General features: G+C 45.4%; 10 protein-coding genes across 10 annotated transcripts; 2 read left to right on the top strand and 8 right to left on the bottom strand.

Moving 5' to 3' along the window:
* Window positions 1-476: 476 nt before the first annotated feature.
* On the top strand, window positions 477-1,613 carry N7533_004995 (putative short chain dehydrogenase/reductase; the record flags this gene model as incomplete). The annotated part of the gene is made up of 5 exons (XM_057101645.1): window positions 477-567; window positions 627-675; window positions 727-792; window positions 841-1,281; window positions 1,337-1,613. The coding sequence occupies 5 exons, from the start codon at window positions 477-479 to the stop codon at window positions 1,611-1,613; spliced, it is 924 nt and encodes a 307-aa protein (XP_056961275.1).
* A 202-nt stretch (window positions 1,614-1,815) lies between these two features.
* On the bottom strand, window positions 1,816-2,121 carry N7533_004994 (uncharacterized protein; the record flags this gene model as incomplete). Its single annotated transcript, XM_057101644.1, has 1 exon — window positions 1,816-2,121. The coding sequence occupies one exon, from the start codon at window positions 2,119-2,121 to the stop codon at window positions 1,816-1,818; it is 306 nt and encodes a 101-aa protein (XP_056961274.1).
* Window positions 2,122-2,655: 534 nt separating this feature from the next.
* On the bottom strand, window positions 2,656-3,594 carry N7533_004993 (DUF3425 domain-containing protein; the record flags this gene model as incomplete). Its single annotated transcript, XM_057101643.1, has 1 exon — window positions 2,656-3,594. One exon carries the CDS (start codon window positions 3,592-3,594, stop codon window positions 2,656-2,658), a length of 939 nt encoding a protein of 312 aa, XP_056961273.1.
* A 703-nt stretch (window positions 3,595-4,297) lies between these two features.
* N7533_004992 (alpha/beta hydrolase) lies at window positions 4,298-5,329 on the bottom strand (the record flags this gene model as incomplete). Its single annotated transcript, XM_057101642.1, has 1 exon — window positions 4,298-5,329. One exon carries the CDS (start codon window positions 5,327-5,329, stop codon window positions 4,298-4,300), a length of 1,032 nt encoding a protein of 343 aa, XP_056961272.1.
* Window positions 5,330-7,792: 2,463 nt separating this feature from the next.
* Window positions 7,793-9,532, top strand: N7533_004991 (uncharacterized protein; the record flags this gene model as incomplete). Its single annotated transcript, XM_057101641.1, has 1 exon — window positions 7,793-9,532. One exon carries the CDS (start codon window positions 7,793-7,795, stop codon window positions 9,530-9,532), a length of 1,740 nt encoding a protein of 579 aa, XP_056961271.1.
* A 613-nt stretch (window positions 9,533-10,145) lies between these two features.
* N7533_004990 (Hemopexin) lies at window positions 10,146-10,941 on the bottom strand (the record flags this gene model as incomplete). The annotated part of the gene is made up of 2 exons (XM_057101640.1): window positions 10,146-10,580; window positions 10,879-10,941. 2 exons carry the CDS (start codon window positions 10,939-10,941, stop codon window positions 10,146-10,148), a joined length of 498 nt encoding a protein of 165 aa, XP_056961270.1.
* A 3,910-nt stretch (window positions 10,942-14,851) lies between these two features.
* On the bottom strand, window positions 14,852-16,863 carry N7533_004989 (uncharacterized protein; the record flags this gene model as incomplete). The annotated part of the gene is made up of 2 exons (XM_057101639.1): window positions 14,852-15,932; window positions 15,989-16,863. The coding sequence occupies 2 exons, from the start codon at window positions 16,861-16,863 to the stop codon at window positions 14,852-14,854; spliced, it is 1,956 nt and encodes a 651-aa protein (XP_056961269.1).
* A 2,712-nt stretch (window positions 16,864-19,575) lies between these two features.
* Window positions 19,576-20,940, bottom strand: N7533_004988 (uncharacterized protein; the record flags this gene model as incomplete). Its single annotated transcript, XM_057101638.1, has 3 exons — window positions 19,576-19,659; window positions 19,693-20,614; window positions 20,669-20,940. The coding sequence occupies 3 exons, from the start codon at window positions 20,938-20,940 to the stop codon at window positions 19,576-19,578; spliced, it is 1,278 nt and encodes a 425-aa protein (XP_056961268.1).
* Window positions 20,941-21,778: 838 nt separating this feature from the next.
* N7533_004987 (Zn(II)2Cys6 transcription factor domain-containing protein) lies at window positions 21,779-22,918 on the bottom strand (the record flags this gene model as incomplete). The annotated part of the gene is made up of 1 exon (XM_057101637.1): window positions 21,779-22,918. The coding sequence occupies one exon, from the start codon at window positions 22,916-22,918 to the stop codon at window positions 21,779-21,781; it is 1,140 nt and encodes a 379-aa protein (XP_056961267.1).
* A 166-nt stretch (window positions 22,919-23,084) lies between these two features.
* N7533_004986 (NAD(P)-dependent oxidoreductase) lies at window positions 23,085-23,873 on the bottom strand (the record flags this gene model as incomplete). Its single annotated transcript, XM_057101636.1, has 3 exons — window positions 23,085-23,492; window positions 23,563-23,786; window positions 23,846-23,873. 3 exons carry the CDS (start codon window positions 23,871-23,873, stop codon window positions 23,085-23,087), a joined length of 660 nt encoding a protein of 219 aa, XP_056961266.1.
* Window positions 23,874-24,737: the final 864 nt, after the last annotated feature.

The following is a 24,737-nucleotide window of genomic DNA, read 5'->3' as shown; positions in this document are numbered from 1 at the left end:
GTCGCGCGACGCTATAACGACGCTGTATATTCATTATCCTTAATGCATCTGACATAGCCCCCTTCCCCGCTCTTTCAAGTACATACGACCATAGGGTGTGGAGAACAGGGCTTCCCGTCCGCTCAGCCGTACTTAAGCCACACGCCGGCAGGTTAGTAGTATGGTGGGTGACCACATGCGAATCCCTGCTGTTGTATGTTTTTGTTTCTTTCTTTTCTTCTTATCACTATTTTTTTTATCTGTTACTGTCAGCCGAGCTTACTGGATGCGAATTAGGATGAAAGTTTAAGAGTAAGCAGCTTGCATTAGTATAATTTCAGCGTCTCCACAATTTCGCTCGCCCACTCTATAAAGAATCGGGTAAACCTTGGAAAAGCCGGGATTGTTGGCATTCAGAGGTCTGGACTACCTAATGCTTTTTTGAACCAATTTTTTTTTTATCTCGGGTTCAGTCATTATTAGAAAACGATTTTGAAATGGCTAACTTCAGCTACAATTCCCCTGTCAACTGTGACGTGGAATTTGATGTCAAGAATATCGAAAACAAAACCGCAATTGTCACAGGTGGTATGTTACATTGGAAAAACTAATGGATATCGAAGATCAATCTTGGCTTACCCGAATAGGTGCAAATGGACTTGGAGAGGCATATGTCCGCGCACTCGTCACAGCAGGGTAAGAAACACTGAATCACGTTCGACCACCAGCCTACTCATTCAGATTCAGAGCGACCGTGGTAATCGCCGACCTTGACGTTGATGCAGGAAATAAACTCGAAAAAGAGTTGATTCAGTATGTCTACCCTGAACAAAGAACATTCGTCTCCACTAACCCTGTTAGTGTGAAATTCATCAAGTGCGACACAACCAGCTGGGATGACCAAGTCCATCTCTTCGCAGCTGCAGCCTCATTCTCCCCTACCGGCAGAATTTCCTTCGTCGTCGCAAATGCTGGTATCCACCGAAAAGATGAAGTTTTTGCCTATTCTGGCGACGACAAAGCGCCCCAAAAGCCAGATCTCACTACCATTGACGTCAACCTAATCGGCACGCTTTACACGTCGAAGCTCGCTTCACATTACTTCATTAAGCAAAATGGCCAAGAACATTCTGGGTCACAGGAGGATACTTGTTTGATCTTGATAGGATCAGGCGCAGCTTTCTTAGACTGTCCTCGCGCTCCTCAGTACTGCAGTACGAAATGGGCCATGAGAGGTATCATGCACTCACTTCGAAGAACTGCATTCTACTATGGGAGTCGTGTTAATGTTATCTCGCCATGGTACGATAATTCCCTTCGCTCCTGATGGTCTCTAAAATGGCACTGATGAATTCAGGTATGTTAAAACGAATATCCTCTCCGAAGAAGCTTTTGCGCACATCACAAGCGTGGGCGTCCAGTTTGCGGAATCTTCCGAGGCGGGTCAATGTCTCCTGAGAATTCTCAGTGATAAAAATATCAATGGTCGCTCGTTCTTTGTTTCTGGGAAGAAGTGGTCCACAAGTGGGTACCTCGATTTGGATATTGAGGATTACCAAGAGAATTCTCTGGTTGATAGTATCCAGCGAGATCAGGTCAAGTCTGCTCCTGTTGAGCTGGGGCTTTTTACTTAGTGTTACACCGGGGCAGTCTACCTTTCTACGCTTGTCGACAACTTTGAGAGAAGCAAGTTTGAAAGGACTCTAAATATACATATTAGGTAAAACGCTTGAAGATTTGAAGCTGCAATACTATTCAGACAACGAAAATTACTTTAAAATCCTGGTTCCGTAACTCCAAACCATGCTTGCTTGATTTTTGCTTGCTTGCTTGTTCTCATTTCGGCTTCCCAATTGCTGCCCGGCATCCAGAGACAAAACCGGCCTCGCAAAATGCAACAAGTCTTTCGTAGTTATCAGCTTCAGAAAGAGGAATTTCCGATGGGTGTCCTGCAGCAACAAATTTCAAATATGGCTGCAGATGACGCTTTTTTGGATCATGATCGGTAGGTGAAATCCATGTTGAGGTGTGTGGTGAGGGCTCAAGGTTCTCTGAGCGGTCGGCAATGTTTTGAGCCGATATAGGGACTGGGGTTGCGTTGGAAATACCGCCGAATAAGACGATCAGGATAAATAATTTCATGGCTTGCGATCAATGGTGTAGACGTAGGAGGTTAACCGCGAGGGTTCCGTCGCTGATGGTGTGATGAACAAGGAAATTTTGGAATTGCAGAAAATCGGTTGAATACATAGGTATGGTAGAATCTTTGGGCAGGAAAAATCGTAGGTATACTACTAGTATATACCATTTTTAGCTTGAACGGCATTTGTCGGATTTAAGACGAGACAAAAAGATAACTGAACGAGGTCACGAAATGGACCCATGGGTCTAATGTCATCAACTACTTGGCGATTTCTTGGCTCTTTAGCATGGCGCCAAGAATGCTCGATCACATCATCGGGCGCCTGTGTCTGAAATCAATCAAGAATAAAAATACAAATCAATGTGTGCCCAATTTTAAGATGTACCTTAAGCAAGGTAAATTCGCCCTTGAAGCCCTTGCTATTGAAATGCGCAAGTGGGTCTATCCTCCCGGTGCCAACGGGACGAATTTCGATATCATTAACAGTAATGAAAAGGGACTCGCTCAAAGAGGCGACCAGAATCTTGCTTCTTTTATGCCTGTGTCAAGACATCTTTCCAAACAAATGGTTTCTCTCCTCTAGACCTCCTCCAACGATTGGTGGAAATCAGTAACTCTGGCGAATCAAGGAGTAACCATTTCCATTTTCGCGCAAAGCCTTCTGTAACCTCCCAATTTTTTGCTTCCCACGAGTTTCCCCACACTAGTAATGTAGCAGCTGTATTTCTTGTGTCCCAAAACGCCATGAGATCATGACAAAGGTCATCGTCATCAAAAGAGTCTCCAGCCAGAATCATACAATCACGCATGCGAGGGAAGGGGAAAAAGTCTAACCAAGGATGATGAGGCACATGTAGCTGGATATAACTAGGGCGTAAACAAGGCGGAATCCCCTGGATTGAGAAGCCGGGCTGGGAAAGGTTGAATATTGATATCGAGTCGTCGTCTTGCATCCACCTAGGCGTCATGCCAATTGCAAAGATATTTTCGTTGATGGCTTTGTGCACGTTCAGCCGACTAAGACTGATAAGATGATCTCTGTTCGGTGCGCCGTTCATATAGCTCTCGAAGGCCTTCGCCTCAAACCATTTACGGAATTGGCGAGCATTCGGAGGCGCCAGAGCGCATTCCCAAATTTCACCAGTCTCCTCTTGGAACTCAAGTGAGACCATATGCGGATTGGACAAATTGGAGGGATTTGGGGAGGTGATGGCACCCTCCGATTTCGCCTCATCGGCTTGCTTCCTCCGCCCTAGCAAATAATGAGATACTGAATAAACCACGTTTTCGCCCGGGCGGATCGAGCGGATACTATACATACGGAAACGTCGCTGATTGAGACGATTTTGCAATTTCCTTCGTTCCTCCCGATTTATGACGCCAGTCCAATCGTCGCGGGCTTCCCGGACACTAGCCTGCTGTGGCATTCTTCTCAATGGAATGATCTGCGTTCCGGATGTGGGATCTGCCATGCTGTGGTTGGTATGATATGCAATATGCTGACAAGCTAAAGAGAAAGTGGCTCGTTAATAAAGCCGAGATGGGGCCGTGGAGTATCTTGCTGACGGCCTCTCCACCAGATTGCCAAGCTCAGAAATTCTGTCTGCCTGTTGGGTTGTGCTTGCTTTTGAGAAATGCCAAGTAGATCGCCACTTGCCAAGCTCGGAAAACACCTCTGATTGGTCAATGGCGAACTTTAGCTCACGGACCCATGTAAGCAAAAGTCCCCTGTTTGATTGGTCCATCGCACTATCCGTATCTACATGGCTCTCAAAAGTACCCGGTTGCCATCGAGCGAAGCCACGCCGAGAAAGATGAAGAAAAAATTTGACCAGAAAATATGCCAGGATTTGATTGATTCAACCCGGGCTCATTGGGTGAAGAGTTGCGTTAAACAAGGAAAATATAGACCAAGGGTTTCATAATTAGAAGCAACTAACTCCATCTGACGAGCATACGCGGAGCTATCTCATCTAACATGATTCAAGTTTAGTGATACTATAAAATTAAGTACAGAGAGAGCTTCTAGTAATACTGCAGTCTCAGTCTCCTTGTGGAATTGTTCCACTACGTCTCCATACTTTGCAGCATTCCACCTGATGGGTCCAACAAGCGGAAGAAATTCGAGAATAACTCAATCAAAAAAGGCCCACTTGAACTAACCACAAGTTTGGTTCACGCAAGATTTGTTTGAAAAAACTCAGTGAGTCGTTGAAACGGGATAAGACGGGTACGATCGTATAGATCGACGTGACCAGCACCCGGTACCCAGAGGAGCTCCTTCGGCTCAGCAGCACGTGAATAAGCGTCCTGGCTAAACTGGCGAGAGTGTGCCTGGTCGCCGGCAATGAACAGCATCGGGCGAGGTGATATTGTCTCGATACCATTAAATGGATAGAAATTGATGAATTTTGTGAAGGTCGAGAGCGTGGGATGAGTGGTGAGATCTAATGTCGATCCAACAGGCACAAACTCGCCACGCTTGGTACGGTAGTAGTCGTAAAACTCACGTTCGACTGCAGTGGCATTTGCTGTGAGATGATTTATGGTACCGCTGGTATACTGCGTTTCGCCACCATCACTCTCAGTCCAGCGTTGCTGTGAGGCTTCGTCGATTGTTTCCTTCAGCTGGTCGACACTTTGCGAATTTTGTAACCCCTGGCGGGCGAGAGTACCCATATCGTACATGCTTGCTGTAGCAATAGCCTTGATTCTCGAGTCCAGCTTTGCAGCGCTAATCACGAAGGAGCCACTACCACATATACCGAGTCCTCCTATCCGCTCGCGGTCAACGGACGTTATGTTCTGGATGCCCAGATAATCAACTGCGGCGCTGAATGCCTCTGCGTAGAGATCGGGCAATACGACATTGCGCGGCTCACCCATGCTCGCACCCCAAAATGGGAGATCGATAGAGACCGTAATGAATCCCTGCTCGGCAAGTCTGGTTGCGTAGAGGTTGGCACTCTGTTCTTTAACTGCACCCATAGGATGGCCGACGACGACGGCAGGTGCAGCGCCGTTGCTCTGGCCTTTAAGATAGAAGAGATTGCCTGCGACTGTTGTCCTGTATTGTGTTGGGAAACTGATCGGTTGGACTGTCACGTTGTTGCTGCGATAGAAATTTTTGGCCCCGTAAGTCATGTTTTGTGCAATGGCTGAAACTCCCATGCTGAGCGCGAGGATACACTGATTAATCGATTTCATGATTACCGTGGAGGTTTTTGATCGCGATTGCACAAGATAGGGCGAGTAGAGGCTTGGGGAGGGAGGGAAATGCTACTTCTTCCAAGACAGACAGTGAGTCTTATAATTGCCAGTGGCCAAGTAGGTAATTAGACCACGCAATGCTGTCATCCTGCCAAGATCTCAAAGTTATTCTTATACCGTATGTGAACTAATACCATCTGAGATCAAATCAGGTAGAAGCCAAATATTCAAGCCAAGACATTTGGATGACACTAGAAAAGGTTTATCTCCGTGGGTACCTACTGACTAGTAGGTATGTCATCAAAGTCTCTTTGTTGATTATCATAGACTCCACCACTGCTAATGCAACTTGCTTACCCTCTCAACTTGAAAGTTAAAGCCCAATCAGTCATTAACTTGATAGTACATCGACAGCGATCATCCCGTGGCTCGACAAGCCAATTTTCCACTCCTGCCCTGTGTATTGTCACAGCTTGAACACCCGCCCGGGCGTGGACCAACATACTAGTATGCTGCTCATCTAGACAATATAAACTTGAACACCAGAATAAGGATTTTCTAGACAAATTTCCGATCGAGGACAATGGATGAACTCAACTTGAAGTTTCAAGTTCTCTTTTGAATAGCTGGGTCTACGTTCTCACACAGCTTGCTACCACTGCCTACTGCAATAGCTCAGATATCTGAGAAAACACCATTAAGTTTAGAAGGCAACCTTGGGAAACAAGGCGGTTTGCATTCACGAAACCTCCATGGTAAAAAGTATCGCCAGAGTAAATAGAATATTTAGATACATTAAATTGGGGCGAGAAGAAAGGCTCTTCAATGAACCGTATGCATAATATGCTTCATCATGGCCTCGATCCATTGGGGTCAACGGAAGCAGGATCTTATTTTTGTAGATCAAAAGTGAGGGCTCTGAAGCATTGACAAGAAGTCTAATTGGCTCTGTAGAATATGTGGCTGAAGTAAATACGACATCGGACGGGAAACGCTGAATACATATCCTATAGCCATATTCGCTTATCTGCATGAAAGTAGTCGGCTGACAGCCACCACATTATAACCAGCCTATCGTAAGCGTTGTTCAATTCGTAATTGGCCATTTCTATCTATTCGCATATCCATTTGGCCGAAGTAATGCCTCATTACCCCGCATTCAAACCAGCTTAAATACCCCAAGAAGAGACAGGATTGGAGATAAATTATTTACTAGTAGTATCCAACTCCAGGGCCTGTTCCAACTATTCCCCCATCCTTATTTTACTACGATTTTATATAGCTTCTCTTAGCATCCCTCTACTGGTTGGCCATGAGTTCGACTGTTAGTTATTTCTCCCTTCCTGAACGGAATTGTGATCCACACAGGTAATTCGGGGCACTTCTCTCAATTCTAAATATGTTATAGAATCTCCCCAGCGGATCAGTTGAGTGGTACCACTCAATCTATAGCTATGATTCGGACTGTCCTGGATGCTATGGAGTAATAAAAGCCGACCAAAAGGCTTGGAACTGGAGCCAAACTCAAGGTCAACAAATCGCCAATGGTCGTGGGCCTTATTGCGTAGGCTGTGTGAGTGGTACCCCTGCTTCCCTTGAAATCTGTATTGAAAGTCATTCGCCTGCTAATTCCGAATATTTTATATAGTATAATAATACTAAGAGGGCCGGTGATACTGTTCGAGGCAGTGGGGCTTGATAATAAATAATACATAGCGTGAATCACGCTTTCTCCTTTACGGTGAAAGGTTCAGTGGAACATTTGATGAACGGCACGTCAGAATAAGACTGTCAGATAGCGCACTAGGCCACTATAGTTTCTATTGAACATTTGACCAATTCTTTAGGTAAGGTGAACTGTGATGCTAGATAGGAAGTAAGCTTGACCTGTACTGGGTCGACTGCCGTTCCTAAAAGGCTATGGAGGGCCGTAACAGTAGATTGACATCATCTGTTTCGGCCGCTCGAAGGAGAGTGCCCAGGTGGGGTACCGTCGGCCAGTGGTAGGGTGTTGTTGCATTTTTTGCTATCGCTCCCCATGCTAAACTCAATTCTCATGGAGATTCCAGGGGATCTTGTGGCAAAGAGGTAGTGTACTTTTAGAATTGAAGCAATTACCCCGCTCCTCTCACAATTTTCAACACTCAAGACATTGTTTTAGCTACCGGTAAAGTGGTTGGGCCGCATACAAATCCCTTTTGTTGTACAATTTTGGGTCTTTAGCACTTTAAATTTCTATTTTGGCATTGTTGTCAAGGTATAGACACACTTGCTGGGTTCACGTCGCGATAGCCCCCCCCTGAACAATCGATAATATAGAAGCCCTAATCGCTAAGCCCTAGTTTCCCCTTTTGGTAATTTGACGTGTCGTGCTGGACAAGTCTGGGAACCTCCTCCGTTTACTCTCCATCCCCTTTTCCAGAGTCTGCTCTGATTCCTGTGTACATCTCATCGCGAAAAATGCCGGGTCTGGAAGACATTCCCGCTGAGCTTCTCAGGCATGTTCTGTCCTTCTTCGTCCTGCCTGCGTCACCCCAATGGGAGATCTGGAATGAATTCCGCACTGGGCAGTTGAAAGCGGACCCTAATGAAGAAGATGAGGATGATTATGAAAGCCTTGACTCTCTATACAGTATGTGTCTAGTGTCGAAGAAGTTCCGCGATATTGCTCAACCTCTTCTACTTGCCAACTTCACCGATGATGGCGCTCTTGGCAGCATCGAGGAAACCGTCCGCTTTGCAAATTGCCTCTCTGGTAATTCAGATCTCGGTCAATTCGTTCAGGATATCACCATAGGGAGCCCGATTATGTTCGATCCTGAAATATCCGATGGAGATTTTGAAGTCTCCGAAGAACAAATTCAGCTTTTGACGACAGCAATCAAAGCTCTTGGTCTAGGCGCCGAGGAAGACAAATGGATTTCCGCTGTGAAGAACTGCGACAAATACAGAGACATCCCTGTCTACGCCGCTTTGATCCTCAATAAAACTCCCAACCTTCGTCACCTGGTTATGCCCGGCACCTTATCTTCCGTGAACCCTTTCCCAGAACTCTTCCGACGAAACCCTTCGTTTTTGCGCAGGCTTGAAAAGTTTGGGATGGAAGGCCAAAGGCCAGCCGAGGGCTATGACTACGCATCTTATGCCGATTTTTTTGCCCTGCCTAGCCTGAAAATTGTCATGTTTGAGAATGGCGATCTTCAGAGTAGGACATGTCCATCAACATGGGAGCCTAGGACCTTCAACATAGAGGAGCTCATTTTCCGCGATTCCATGATTGACGCCGTGTCCCTCGGTAGACTCACGGGTGCATGCAAGAACCTGAAGGTGTTCCTGCTTAACAACTTCGACGCTCACACCGAACCGATTGACCATCCCAACGGGGCATCGCTCTTCAACGCTGCCGATGCCCACAAAGCTCTCTTGCCGCATAAAGACACCCTTGAGCATTTGCGTATTGAATTTCCCAGGGGAGTGCGTGATTTGATGGATTGGCAGCGGTTCCTTTCCAGCCGTGCCAAGATTGGATCTCTGCGCGAATTTTCGGTGCTTAGCGACATTCATCTTCAACAAGCGATCGTTCCGGTCCACCCTCAATTCCCACCGACGCTCAAGAGGCTCTTCATTACGGACTGCAACTCTTCTGTCATCAATCTTGTCAAAAATATCGCGAAGGATTGCAGGAAAGGTTTGTACCCAGACTTGGTTGAGTTCAGGATGCTTTCTGTTGATATTACACAACCCGTCCAGCTACCTGGCCAGAGAATTCCAGAAAACAAAACGCCAGAGCAAGCTCATCAGTCTCTTGTGGATCTATTCAAAGATACCAAGGTAGAATTTTGCATAGCGCCATTTAATCAGCCTAGTATGGATGAGATGCTCATGGATGCCTACGGCGGTGACTATGACGATGATGAGGATTGGGACGATGACGGTGAATTCGATGAAAATATTCTCTATGATCACGATCCGGCCTCTGGACTTGAAATTGAAGATCCGATCAGGGATGCATTGAGGGATTCAATGAGGGCTGCGCGTTTGGGCGGAGCTGGACGAGGTGGGGGCGGAGCTGGAGGGGGCGGAGGTATAGGTGGGCCCAATGGCCCAATGCCTCCAGGGCTTCTTGAATATTTTATGCAACGTGCTATGCAGGATCCTGACTTCGCACACTTACATCGACCTTCGGGGGGAAACAGGTGAGCACCGTAGGAAGCTCGGAATGTACAGACCGATGACATTGAAAAATCTATGACAGCGAAGGAACGGATCAATAACGTATAACATCGTCTTGTAAAATAAAAACCAAATTATTTCAACTTGGGCTCCGATTAAGAATTCTCGATTCGTGTTTTACATGTACCTCTCATCATTTTCGGGGCATCTTAAATTGGAATATTCGTGAAAAAGAAACCTCGCTATTCATTCCAATATTTAGGTCCAGGACTGCAGATTAGTTCTTTCAAGTCCTACAAGTAGACAAGAATTTGAAGTTGGTGACGGTGCCACGTGGGTGCAAGTCACATCTGCTTTATATACGCTAGTTACCTATCACCAGTTAGGTATGGAGACAAATAAGATGTTGAGCGAGACCAGCGAAGTTAAATTACTAGTCAACTCAACTCAGATGGTTAAAGACATGCGACTCGTAACAATCTCCTATGTACTCATCAAGATGATAAATTGTTCAAGTTCTTTGTTATCAGATCCAGTCAAGAGACTTCCAGTAGTCCCGAATAGGCGCCGGTCCAAAGTTAATCTTCTCCGCAGCCGAAGCGATAACTTCAAGCTTGACATATTTGTCTCCTCTGAAAAATTAGGCCAACCTTCTGTCGTCCTGGGGCACAGGGAGCGTCGCATCGACATAGTCAGATCCGGCGGCAGTCAAGGCTGGCCACTCGACCGAAATCATTGCTGGACCATACACAATTCTGTGCGTATTCACGTTGATTTTGACATAGTTGGTGCCTCGGAAGATGTATGCTTCACCAGGCTTTTTGGGAACGGGCATTGCAGCATCAATTGTGTCATACCTGGTCGAGGCCAGGGCCTTAAGCTTTTCAGCAATGAGCCAAGGTCCACCGACCACGGTATCATCGTTTGACTCAGGGACAACTTTGCTTTGGGCAACTTTGCTCCCGTGGAAAACAAACAGCTCTTCTGCGCTGTTTTCGACGGGCAGGATGGCATCGACGGTGCCGAACTCAATGGAAACAAGAGATGGCCAGCGTTCAGAAATCTTGTCAGGGCCCTAGCTGATCATGTCATCATTTGTCACGGGCGAAAACTTGATGCGAGCGTAGCGACGGCCTCCGAAGAAGTACATCTACTTGAAGGTGGGGTGCCAATAAGCTGCGTCAACCATGTTGAAGATTTTTGAAGGAAAGAAGTATTTGTTTAATATCTCAATTTGAACCCCCCTTGGAATGCTGATGAGAATGGATCAATTACAGGCTGGGAAATATGGTGGGTTTTTATACCTGGCATTGAATGATATTGGATTCATGACCTCATGGGCTGCGTTACTGATATTGAGCTTTTGCAGATACCCTGAGGTCAATCGACAACGATTCGTATTCAATATCTCTTACGGTTGATGAAGTTTCAACCATGTGTAAAGCCATCGTTGGCCCAAACTCTTTGTGTAACAGCTTGACTGTGTTGTGTCACCCCAATACCTGCATGTTCTATGTGTAACATGCAAAAGCGCGATTTCAGCCAGCCAACTCCCAATTCTATGTACTCCTCATATTTCCCCAAGGTTACGGGTCGGCCCGAGATTACAATTTCTGGGCTTAATATAAGCGCTAGCTCCGAGAAATAAATGAAATATAGTTTAGCATTTGAGTGATCAGTCTGTGTTATCTAAGATGAAAGGATGGGGCAGAGACTGCATCTAATTTCCCCAAGCTGTCTGAAACACTCAGGTGATTGTCTTGCCCAATTACCGTACAGAATTTAAACTACTTAATTTATGCGGTCTAAGGTATGTGGGAGATAATTTGGCATAATGCACCATTCGTGCACCTGGGCAGGAAGAGTGCTGTGGTACTGGATTTTCCCAAAATCCGTACAAACATGTACACTAGCCTGCTAACCCTCCCGCGCCCAGTCCCATTTACCTTCTATACATGAGTGAGCTAGGCTTTTATTTTTCAAATAGCATGAGTCTAACTCTCTTCCCCTAGGCCTAAATTGCTATGTATGCACAACGGCTCATCGACGCAGCTTTGCGGAGCTTTATCATACCTGAAAGTCCCGCTAGGAGAGGAGATTGCGAAATCTCAGCTAGCCACTCAAATTCCAGTTTGTCCGGTCAATAATTCTCACAAACAACCCAGGTAGTAGTTTGAATTTTGTCTTGTTGCTTCGAGACTTGGGACAGTGACTACCGAAACGACATTTTAGCTTGACTTGTATTCTTAACCCCACATATCCAACTACTACCATCTCATTAACATCCCCAGGAAACATTTTTCACAGGTGAGGAATAATCATTGATATGTCGAAAAAAGCCATATTTCCCAATGTCTAATCCACTGTCAATGATAACTGGGTAGCAGGGTATCCTCCAATCTGAGCTAAAAGATCGCAGATCTCATAATCAAAACACAAAAATATCATGTCAGTACTAAGATGAAGGTATAAGAGGCAAAAATATGGTCCCAGAGGGGGTCGAACCCTCGACTTTCACGTTATTAGCATGACACTCTAACCAACTGAGTTATGGAACCTGGACGATGCAAATTTCGAGATTTGAGGCTCCACCAGGGCTCACCCCACTTTTTGACAAATTCACCACAAAAGAATCGTGATACCATCTATCACTTCTGCAGCCATGACACCTCATTTATATGCTATAGATTCTGAACAAATCGGCTAAAATGGAAATCAAAAAATTGAATGAAAGCGAGCATTACTGTATATATTCTAGATTTTCTAGTTAGTTTTACCGTAAATCGAGCATTAACTAGTATGGCCGATTGGGCACCAAATATCTTCTTTCAAGAAAGCATAGTTATAGAATATTGGAGCTTGATTAAGGCATACCAGAACTTTGAGATTGCTAAAGAGGTCGAATTAGGAAATTGGGATCATGTTACATATATCTCTGAGTGTTCTAGCGCTTAACAAGTGAAGTAGTATCTAGCCTAGAACCCTGACACCGGCACACTACCTGACAATAAGGAACAAAGTGTAGGGCTTTAGATACTGCCTTCAAATCTCCAATGGTGAATTCTGTATAGAGGCCAATGCAGCCCAGTTGCTGAATTGAAATGTCTATACAAGAACAAACAAGTTACACATGGTGACACTGCCCTATGGGCTGTTGTGCCATGGGTTTCGGGCGATTATTTGTGAGAGGCCGGCTCGCTTTATTAGTACCATCAAGCCAGATCCTGTAACAGTGACGCAGGTTGACCCCAAGCTGAGAACATGAGCAATACTGCCACGGGGAGATCCAACCTATAACTGACCTCGGGTCTTACTTTATCGACCACCGAGTACTATCAGTACTCAGGGCGAAGCCTCTCCTATATAAGAGGATGAACGGACGCAGTGGATTCTCGACAGGACTGAACCCTGGTCATGGCATCAGGTGGAACGGGATAATATTGAAATGCTATAGAGCGTGTTTCATGTCCGAAACCACAGAACAGGACCCCTTTGTTCTGCAAGGCAGGCATTAAGCCCGCGATTATTTGAAGGTTCTTTAAGAATCAGTTGTTGAGTCTCAATCGAAGCCGAGTGTCCTGGTCTAGTTCTTCACTGCCCAATCAGTTAACTACTAGCTGATATGTTAGGACCGTTACACGCGGGCGGTTGCGCTCCCAAGGGTAAGCTGCCTGCAAGTTGCGAGCCTCCTGAACGGCTGAGGCACATAGGCAAGGTTTCAAGAAAGTTTCAAGTGCATTTTTTAAGATATCTCACTTTAGTATCTAATTACGAGATTTGATTCCACCACACGAGAGCTGCTACTATATAAATCCTGATTTTTACATTTGTTGCCTTCAAGTTCAAGTTGATGTCCTGATCGGATGGCATCCACTTCTACACATTTGTCTATACCTGATTCCTGCTTCCTTAAACTCTTCCTCCTCTTCTGCAAACCCCAGCCAGACCGGAATACTGGCAGATATTATTCCATAACAGTGAAAAAAAAGCGATAGGTAAAAACAACACGGTACTGGTCAATTGAAGCAAAAACATGGTCCCAGAGGGGGTCGAACCCTCGACTTTCACGTTATTAGCATGACACTCTAACCAACTGAGTTATGGAACCGCTTGATTGATTCGAGCACGATTTATGGTTACATGATGGAAATACTATAGTAAGATCTAAAATTGAAAAAATTTTTCAATTAGACAGACTAAGGCAAAAATCTGGTCCCAGAGGGGGTCGAACCCTCGACTTTCACGTTATTAGCATGACACTCTAACCAACTGAGTTATGGAACCTCTTGATCGGTCGTACTGGAATTTGGGTCTTATCGAGCAGAAGCGTTCCAGGATATGTCCGGAACAAAATTGTGTGTAGCCATTGGTGCTGAATATCTTAGAACAAAGGAGAGGGGCTACGCGCGTAACCGTACCCGAGCATCCTTACATTCAGTACCCCAGCCCATCCATTATAGCTGGTAATTTGCAGTATCTTCTACATCATTGTTTCATCAGTAATTCAGTTGCCCAATCGTCTTGCCTAGTTCTAACTCAAATCAAGGCTAGTATCGTTAACACATTAATTTCTTTGCTTGACGCATGTCTTTAAGTCACTTCAATCCTTGCCTAGTAACATTCTCTTCGCAGGTATCTAGTACTAGTAGCAGCTATGGTGCTATAGACACTATCGACTCTGTGGATGTGCTAGCCAGTTATGCCGGTAGAAAAAGGGGACCGCCCGCATAACCATGTCCCAACATTGCTAGCATTCTCCACACAGATTGCGGCACGGCTGCTAGGCCCAAGTCTCTAATATAGCGGCTATACGCCGCCTTCACCGCAATCGCCTTCAGTATAACGCTCGTGCTTCCCCCTCTCCTGTCTCTGATTGGCACTACTTCTGCTGCTTGAATACCCAAGAAGCCAAGAGACTTAATGATATTAACCAGCCCAACTTTTTGGAGAGAGCACTGGTAATTTTGGGACGCTAATGTTTCGGCCTCCAGCCTGATGGCAGCCAGGCCAAGCCCCCCCTCCCAATACCCCTAACGGATCCACCGAATCGATTATATCTCGTACCAGTACTATGAAACACCGTAAGCAGCAAGGCGAAAATTTACGAGTAAATATGAGCTATCTCCGCATTGACAACGGATTTCGCTCCTAGGATTTTGGTGTACTACTGATTAGTAGCTAGAATCTCGTCAGATTCGATGGAGAAGAGAAGGCCTGAGGGATGCATAGCTAGAATGTGTGTCATGTGGTGATAGCTAGAAGTGAGATGTCTATCCTATTACTACTAGTGACTATACACAGACTAAGAAGTCCTGAGGCTTGAAGCATAGACCTGAGTAACCGCATTTAATCTGTGTATCTGGTTTGGCGCCGGGCTCCTGTCTTCGAGCGATTGACAATCCAACGGCGACGCAACGAACAAGTCTCATTGAAGGGTACATCCTCTAGTAGATCTACTAGCGTGTTCATGCGCATGGCAATTTTGCTTCCGCCAGAGCTCTGAAGCCATGTGTTGATTTTGTTTCCGAAGGCATCCAGGCCCTTGATTGATATCGCAAGTCGGCTCGATGGATCGTAATTCATCGCCTTGCGCGCAAAGCGATGACGAACAGCCATTTGGTAAAGATTGAACTGCACAATAAGCTTGCTTCCGGGTGGGATATTTAGCAATTGGGGCACACAGATGATGAATTTTCCACATGTAATAAATCCACGTTTGCGGCCTGGAGCACACTTCACCGTTGTTTCCTTGCCCTTGAGGTATTCCTTCATCCTGTCAATGGTGCTCTGTTCATTGGAGCTCCAAGCCTGCTGGAGCTGTCTCTTGTTATTCTCAAGCCAGTATTTGCGTAGTTCTGGGTCCGGGGAGTTTCGGAGATCATTGTAGGAGTCTCTGGCTTTCTGCGCCCATGATCGGATAGCTGCATCCTCTGAGTGTAGAAGTGCCTGGAAGCTTGGTCGATCGAAGACTTCTTTTCTTTCCGGCATGATTTCATCTTGGAACCTTTGCCATATAGGTGGTACAACATTGAGATGACGGCCGGCAAACGACCGTTTGATAGATGGAGATAAATATTTGTCGAGATCTCTTGCAGTGAGAGTCTGGAACAGACATGCCATCCACATTTCGAGGAGGTTCAGCAAACATTGATCAGCTCTAGGGAGAGTCTTTCCCTTGGTACCCGGGTCAAGTGTAGCAAGTACAACAAACTTCGAGCACATATCTTCTCTCGAATCCCAAATGTGATAATGGAGGCTAGGATGCTTCCTGCGGTAAATTTTGTTGTTGTGATCGGCTATCCTTCTTGCCAAGTCTGTTGCTTGGCCAACGTACAACCAGAAACGTTCGGGCTCTTCTGAAAGCCAGATAATATGCAAGTAGACTCCGCATGCAGTGCTTTCGGTGTCTCCTCCAATCGATTGTAGTCTAGGTAGCCAGGTTTAGGAGAAGCTAATATATTCCGTAGACGTGAATACACTTACTTTCCAACTGAAGATAACCCATCATCACTGACCTGTTTCACACCTGGCGTGAGAAAATATTCAAGCTTTGCACATATATCTACAGTAGAATGATACTGTAAAACATCTCTGTAACGTTCGGAATGAAGCTCTTCGACCTTTTGGATCAGATAGGTCAAAACCTGCCTTCGGTCCACCGATGTGAGATCTAGTGGAATTGGAAGAAACACTTCTGGCTTCGCATCAAATTCTCCGTCATTTTCTTCCAAGGCCACATACTTTTCTTGAGTTGAGTTTTCGGGCTGCAGGGATTTTTTGGGCTGCAGGAAGTGTTCGGGTTGTAGGCTAGAATCGATGGCCGCTGGATTTCCGGTGTCGCTCTCACTTTTATCTGTTCTAGAAATGGCCATTCCCGCTTGCCAGTGATTGCGTTGCTCCTCGAATTCCGCATCCCATCTTTTGATCCTGGCCTGCCGCTCTTCTTCCTTGACCTGCTTGGCTGTTTTGATAGCAGCGCTTCGGGTCAAGTTTGATGGTTGCCGCTCCATCCGGTTTAAGCAAAAGTAGAAGACCTCGACGATCTTCGTGTAGTGTCCTTCTTTAAACTCTTCAAGCTGTTCTGCAGTATCGGGATCAAGGTGGGGGTAGTAACGGTCGTCGAAGTCCTCGCTGAACTCTTCAAGCAGTCGATTCACAACATTTTGACGCGCTGTCTCTTCAAAAACTGTCTCCTCGTCTACAGCAGTTGGGAGTGCACTTGGGTCAATTTGAATGTCAAAGCTATCAACCAGGAAGTGAATAATATCCTTCAGAAGCGAAATGTAGCGACAGCCATACGGATCTCTCTGGCAATATGCTGTGTAAGCCTGGACGGCTTCATCACTGGGGGCTCCCATTGGGCCGGTGACAATCTTCAGGCATGAGCTTCCCAGTAGTGTAGTGTAGCGTGTGATATATTGGCATTGGAGAAGCCGTTGGAAATGTCGCGGGCAGTTTTGAGCTTTCTTGATGCCGATTTTGATGCTCTGCCCATCACTGTCGACAACTCGATACCGCAGTATTCACCTTGGTGTTTTTGGGAATCAGGGCATTGCCAACCTTGGAACATCGTCGCAAGGTGGTCATCAGCCCGCATAGTGGGATGGAACAGGGCGGATTAAGGTGAAGCAGCTTGAGCTTGAATCTAGGGAAGGAGCGGCCTTGGATGCCTCGGGCCATGGGTGCTAGGCATCCATCGTCAACAATTACTACCTACTACCTAGGTAGATACTCTACTACCTAGTAACTAGTTAGTACTTAGATACTAGTGTACCCAGGCTCGAACCTTGGAAATATCTACCACCTGGTACCTAGCTAAGACATCTGCGTACACAATGTATAGACAGCAATAGCCTTGGGGTGTAGTAGCATTGGCTAAAATATCAAGCATAGACAAGAGATTCGGAGGAGAGAGATAGAGCCTAGAGCCTCAAGGTAGACAAGAATTCCCAGGTAACCAGGCCCCAGGGTCCTTTGAAGCTGCCTGGCCAACCTACCAGTAGTACGCTTTATGATATAAGATAGGTATCTGATCGGAATGGGCCCTGGGGGACATGGATCCATAAATACTTCCAGTTCTTGGAACTCTAATATTAAGATCAGGACTTGTATATCTCAGCCTTGACCTTGGAACTGTATCATACATACCTAGCCTACTAGGTATAGTGAACGATCTAGGAAACACAGACCACAATTCAAGGTCACATGACATGAGAGGTTCCATAACTCAGTTGGTTAGAGTGTCATGCTAATAACGTGAAAGTCGAGGGTTCGACCCCCTCTGGGACCATAATTTTTACACTTTGGAGTAAATATTTTTGCATCATATTGAGGCTTTTGTGATTTGAATTATCATATCAAAAGATTTTGGGTGCATTATAGACAGGTTCCATAACTCAGTTGGTTAGAGTGTCATGCTAATAACGTGAAAGTCGAGGGTTCGACCCCCTCTGGGACCATGTTTTTGTCTATTTCAGATGTAAAAACATCTGAAATTGCCTATATAAAGGCAGGCAGTATTTTTGCCCGGCAGGTGGAGGAGGATGATTGCGCTTAAATGGTGGGAATGAATCAGGGTTCGTCGCACGATCAGTAACCCAAGGTTGGAAATAGCTTTTCCATCACGAACAATGATAGAATAGTAATAGTACTACTAGTATTGGCCGGGGCTGTATTGATAGACCTGAAAGACTACTTACTACCTAGGTAGTAAGTACTACTCGGTATCTTAGTATTTATTTATGCATACTATAGATACTACTTGCAGTATTATATAGTGTTGAATTTAAATTAATCTCGTGGGAATCCCAATCCATGGATTAGAATTCTGTTCCAAGGTCCAATCGACTTTGCTCACCAGCGAAGACTTTATTGGAGGTAGGTAGACCTTCATTCGAGTTTGATTTCATAGGCTTTCCTGAGCTACTATGGCAGATGTTCCAACTTGAAGGTTATTCATCCGGGCGATACATCGTACTCCCGCTAAAAAATTCAATAATTTCAAACCACTTTCTAAGGTTGCTTGTTGCTTTTATGTTCCTCGGAAACTCCACCAAAGCCACTGGCATCAAATTCAAAGAGAACTCAGTTATGACATATAGTTTATTTTCTCTAATACTAATCTGAGCTCGTGTGTTAGGCTAGTGACAATTCGGCTCTTGGAGAGAATTCCCAGAGAAAAAGATCTTAAATTTCGTACACTTCCTTACGCTCTATATTCGGGTCCTGCAAAAGCATTCGAAGTTCAAAGACTCTTCCTAATAAGTCATTTCATATCCTAGATTAAACCAAATCGTGGAAAGGACGTGGACAGTTCACTCAATGAGTATTACCAACTAATGCAACGGCTATCCACTTCCAGAAGCAAGCTAGGTATGATAGATTCTATCTCGAAACGTCCAGCTGGTCCTGATCTGCAAAATGGATCTGAAAGCTTCGCCAAGGATTTTTTTTTTTCAATTTTTTCCAGTGACAGTTTCAACAGTGAGATCCTCTGGCCACGCGGGATAATCTATGCCATTTCCACGAGTGCCAACTTGATACCTCAAATCCACTTCATTGCCAGGGAATTGAGCGATCGGTTTAACCAGGCAAAAATCGGCGCCGAGGAAGTTCGATTTCCTTGTTTCGAAAAATTCTGGATTAAAAAGCGATTCTTGATCGTGCTTATAAAGACTTTTTATCATGGCAGGGATTGAGTGCTGCATCGCATGGTAATGGCGGAAGGCCAAATTCTCATGTCTGGCCCACAACTCTTTCCATGTTTCGTTGTCGTAGGTTCCGCAGGAGCGAATGAGCCATTGGGAATAATAGTTGAGTGAGACCTTTTTAAATGAGAACGGTTATTAATCTCGTTGATCTTGAGACTTAGGCCGAGGAAGATATTGAGTAGGGATTTTCTTTTTCTTACATCAATGCCATAGCAGCCTCCATGTTCGCCACGGCGTACAAGGGCTTCCAGAATCGCCGTGCAGCCTGCGGCTCCGGTACTAAAAACGGTTGTAAGCTCCACCCCAGCTATATTCTGGCTTTTATAACGTACCAATAATCCGAATTTGGAAAAACGGGAGTCACGGCCTCATCATGACCCATTGCTTGTGCATAAGATCTCGAAACACCACAACACTATTGTTGTCAGCCTTTTTCAGTTCTTTCTATTTGAATCTTTCAAGTTTGAATATGCTTACGGCGTCACTTATCTGCTGCCAGCCACTTCGGTGAGACCATGGCCCATACCATCCATAACAATTTTCTCGCACGTGCAGGATACCGCGTCGGCGATCCTTAACCAAATCAAAGATAACTTGACGACTGAAGCCCAATTTCTCCATAACACCGGGACGATATCCATCAACCACGACATCAGCATCTCGAATTAGATCTCGTAGCTTTTCCCTATCTGCCTCATCCTTGAGGTGCAAGAACGAATTCCACTTGCCCCAGTTTAGATCTTGGTGAAGGGCAGAAAGGTCAGTCACATGCGGAGAAACGACACGCATGACACTCGCGCCCATTTCAGCAAGACTTCTTGTAATAGTAGGACCAGCGATAACTCGGGTAAGATCCACCACCTTTAGACCGGCAAGCGGCCGCTTAGGCGAAGAAGGATTAGAGACGTTTTCTGGCCACCAAGAAGCCTGCTGGGTCGAGCTTGGGTCTTTGATGATCTCGTAAAGCCCAATTTTACCCGAAGCTTTGCCATGTTCGCTCGCAAAATACTCATCCGATGACCAAGCTATGGTTCCAGAAGTTCTGGCTTTCTCATTCATGAGTTCGTCAAGATCCTCTGCGTTATACTCAGAGATCTTATTCTGGATTCTTTCGACCACAGAGTCATAAGTGTCATTTTCTTCGCCATTTAAGGGAAGATCTAAAGCTGCTAGGGCAGGTTCGGGATTCATATTTCCATGCATATGGTAGAACCGACCATCCTTTGTCTTATAGATATTGGTCACTAAGCTTCGATTGAGACTTGCGTGCGATTGGTGCTTGTCTTGGTTCGGGAACATTTTTTGCGTTTCCGATGAAAATGGATCCATAGGAACCGGATTGCCTTCCTTGATATAGCGTGCGATCAAGGGGGACATGAAAAAAAGACTCGCATGGTTCCTAGTACTGGTTGTCAAACTAGGAGGTGTGGTTACAATACACAGGTGAACTCACGTATTGATGACAACCTCGACAGGGTCAATTTTGTACTTCTGACCCAGAAGATGGTTGAGCATGGTGGCCTCAAAGGCCTTGATCGCCGATATACTCTCCGCGAATCTCCAGTTAATAGGGATAATTGGCTGAGATGAGCCCTCAAACCGCACATGTTTGCTAAGAGACACTAATTCCTTGGGCAGGGTGCTCATCAAAGGGTTTCGCAAGATGCCGTTTTCGAATACCTGTTTCGCCTCGGAAGGAACGGAATATTGATCGGTAGATCCCATGATGGACTCGCTCGCACACTAGGATTGGGGCGGTCGGGAGAAAAAGAAGCGAAGGGGTTGAAGCGACTCGGAGGAGGTGAAAAGGCTGAGGGGGTGAGGGGTAATCCAAAGATGAAGGATTTGAAGTTCCCACGGTGGGGGCCTGATGTTTTAAATCAACAGAGCCCGTCAGCAAAATCAATAGTACTCGGTAAATGTGAACCTTCTACGGCCGTTAGTACAGTGCTGCACCCATCTGGCAGGTGGGTACTCGTAAAAGTTCAACACGAGAGTGGATATATTCTGCGACTGGTATGTATTAGTACAGACTCGGAGCCAGTCATTCCAACCTTGGAAGGTTCACATTGATAATGAGCAAAAGTCTGCTTTTTGTTCACAGCTTCACAAAATTACCTCATACTTGATTGTTTCCTAGCATGAGAACATTTATTAATCTGTCCCTCGATGAATCGTCATTTTCAAGATTATAGCCTCGATGTGGGGAAGCAGGTGATAAGGCGGGGTGGATAAACCCTGCACAAAACATGCCACATTTATGCACATACATAGGCAAGTTGAGCTGTGTAAAAGAGTTTGAATCTATAGAGATCAAAACAAACATTACATTGCGTGGCTTTCTTTTTACATCTGCCACGGCCTTTTAGATAATCTCTTCGCATATTTTCTCCGGATTGCCAAATTATCCGCAAGAAACACCCGGGATATTAACCAAGCTATCCAAAGATTCCAGATTCTGAATGGCGAGACGCTACTAGGAGAGACGAACTGTTATATGATATTATATGCCTTCTAATGCTACCATATATAGAGTTTTTCAAATGAGCAGAGGTACTGGTCCCTATGACTTTTCAGAAGCTATCCTCTCGCTTGCCCAGTTCAATACGACACTTGTCTCTTCATCTTCAATAGAAACCAATGATTTCAATCTTTTGACAACTGTCTGTCCCGCTAATGTTTCCCACCACGAATCCTTCGAGCGGCCAATAAGTGCACCCCAACAGATGTATATCAACAAGGCAAGTGGCTCTTTTTCTTGAACTAGGCTCACAAAGGCCTCGCCAACCTCAACAACCCATGCAAGAGTCATCCCTTTATCTCTTTCAGAGCAATTTTCTAGCATTAAAATAGCTCTCGCATAAATTTCCCGGGACTGCAAGCTTGTATGATCGCATAGACTTCTCAGTTCAGGCGGGATAGCGCTACCTGTTGGAGGAGACGCGGTCCAATATTCCTTAGGATAAAGTTGAATCGCGGAATTTAAGGGACTTTTATCAAGCCAGGGCTGGGAACTTTCAATGACGGAGTGTATTCCCTTTACAAAGAAGAATATTGACGTAAGGCTTGTATGACCAGTCTCCGAATCCTTATTTGTTTCGCTGTCGTTGGTAGCATCGAAAAAGGGAGATACGGCTGCAAAAGCCATCATTATCATAGAGCATAGAAGAAGCGCTTCGCAGTTTGATGATGAGATTTGCACCAGCTTGGCCCGAAAAGCAGGCAGAGCTCTTTCTTGATACCTGAGCGCATCATCGAGGATCGATGCAGACCGTGGAACGAATTCGGTCCCTTCGGCTGCGATATGCAAGCATGTAAATGCAAGTAGTGAGTCCATCAGAAACTCGTGATTCATTGCCAGCTGTACAGTGTAGTTTTGAAAGATATCGCTCAACTCGGGAGAAAAGCTGCGATATGTTTTCAAGCACCAGTGATGCATTAAGCCCAGCTCTCTCATTCGCTTGGTGGAACTGTCTCCAGATGGCTTTCCCGGGGGTGTCGGATTTTCGTCCTGTGCTTGTCGAATTTCCTGAGCTTGGTCGCTCCAATGGGAATGTTGAAAACCAGTACCTGGATATTTGCAATCCAAGTTTCGAGGACTGCAGTTCATACAGGGAGGACCAGTCTCGTCACACTTCTTGCGTCGAGTCTTGCATTGCTGACAGCCAGCTCGAGACTTTGTATGAGACCTTCGTGGTGGCATCTTTCAAGGGATAGAACATGTTGGATTGAAAGAAGAAAAACACGAGACCGACTCGGAGCGAGCCGCAACTTTCTCATGAAATCGCAGGGGCGGTGAGCATACATACGGTATCTTGAAGAAATGAATATAATAAGTTCCAATAGTTGAATATCTATGGATTTTCCGTTTAATTACAAATATAGGGTATCCGTCTAACCCACTTCTCCTGGATAGCCTCTTCCATCACCCATTCCGCAACACTCGCTCGGCTAATCCACATGCCATCTTTTCCAGTGCCCAGGAAAGTTGCTTCAACAGGACGTTTCTCTCCGTTTGTCAAACCTCCGACTCGAAACAATGTCCATTTAATGTCATCCTCAGCTGGCAGTGACGTGACGTATTCCCCAACACTGATCATTTCCCCGTATTGGCCACGCGTAGAAGGGATCGCCTTCATTGTCCATTCTCCAAGTCGCCATTTAAACGACGCAACATCGGATGCGCCCTTATAGGAAGGGGTGCAGAGAATGAGGAGTCGTTTGATGCCCTGAGAAACTAGTTTTGGAACGAGGGCTCGATATCCATCTGTCAGGGGCTAAAACAATTCAGAAATCGTCAGTGTTTTCCTTCAAATAATGATGTTCTTGAAAAAGGGACTTCCATACCGTGTTCTTGCTTCCAACTGGTGGTCCAGCGAAGGATACAAATGTATCAGCCCCGCATCTTGAGACTTCGTCTAGAGTATCTTCGTCTTCCAGTATTCCTTCGATGATTGCCACCCTTTTGTTGTCGGCGACTCTGGCTGGTACCTTGTCCCGATTTCGGATAAAAAGGGTGAGAGTATGCCTTGCCTCGAGAGTAATATCACAAAAGATATTCCCGATCGCACCTTAAAAGATAGAACGGTAAGTTGGTCTGCTAAGTAACTATGATAAAGAGTATACAGACCCGTAGACCCCAAAACTAGAAAATGCATGGTTGGGAATATTGGAATTCTGTCGACTTTCTTTTTGGAGCTAGAATATTTGGAAATTTCAAAAAAATTCCAAGCGACTTCTCTCGAGTTAAATAAGTCATCTGCCTTGGTATAGATTTTGAGATTCCCAAGCAGGTCGTGATACCCTCTCTTAATTGGTGGTAAGAAGTGGCAACTCCTCTCGAGCGCCGGAAACTCCACACGAATACGCTGCTCCATCGCTAAAAAAGGAAAGTCATACGCATCCAATCACATTCATCTGCGGCCAAAACAACCACAAGGAAGCCATCGACGTACGGAGCGTTGCAAATTGTAAGGAGCACGTGGACCATGTCCGTTATAAGCATTTCTAAGTTCTTGTGTACGTGATTAATTTGCAAAGCTACTAGTTAGTAGAATATCAGGTTGAGATCTTCATTCTATTTCCAGGCGATATAAACAATACTAAAGTTCAGCTTCAACATCTGAATTGAAACCTATGTACAAATTTTACAATCCATATCCGCCATTCAAAAAGGACTCTGTCGGCAGGAGGGAAATTATCGCCGAGACGAGCCGTAAAAGACAATTGTAGCCAGCGTTATCTGCGCCACCATACATGAAAGAGACTGTCTCTCCGCGGTGCATAACCGCGTTTTTTTATCATTCTTGAGACCCCCAGCCCAAGCGACCGAAACATAATCATGAAGCCCGAGCCTTATGCAGAGCCGCGGGCAGAAAGGGAAGAAAAAGAGTAAGAAAAAAATACTGAGTCAAGAGAAGAAGAGCGAATTTGAGACAGCCATGAATGAGAAAAGAGTTCATGCCGGACCTCGATCGTGAAGCAGGCCTGCTGGCTTCCAGTTCAAGTTGGAGATGCCATTG

This window comes from Penicillium manginii (assembly GCF_028828005.1).
Source record: "Penicillium manginii strain IBT 31320 chromosome Unknown utg000004l:1.0-7231830.0:1.0-7236170.0, whole genome shotgun sequence".
NCBI classification, from domain to species: domain Eukaryota; kingdom Fungi; phylum Ascomycota; class Eurotiomycetes; order Eurotiales; family Aspergillaceae; genus Penicillium; species Penicillium manginii.
This window is presented reverse-complemented; position numbering and strand designations above follow the sequence as displayed.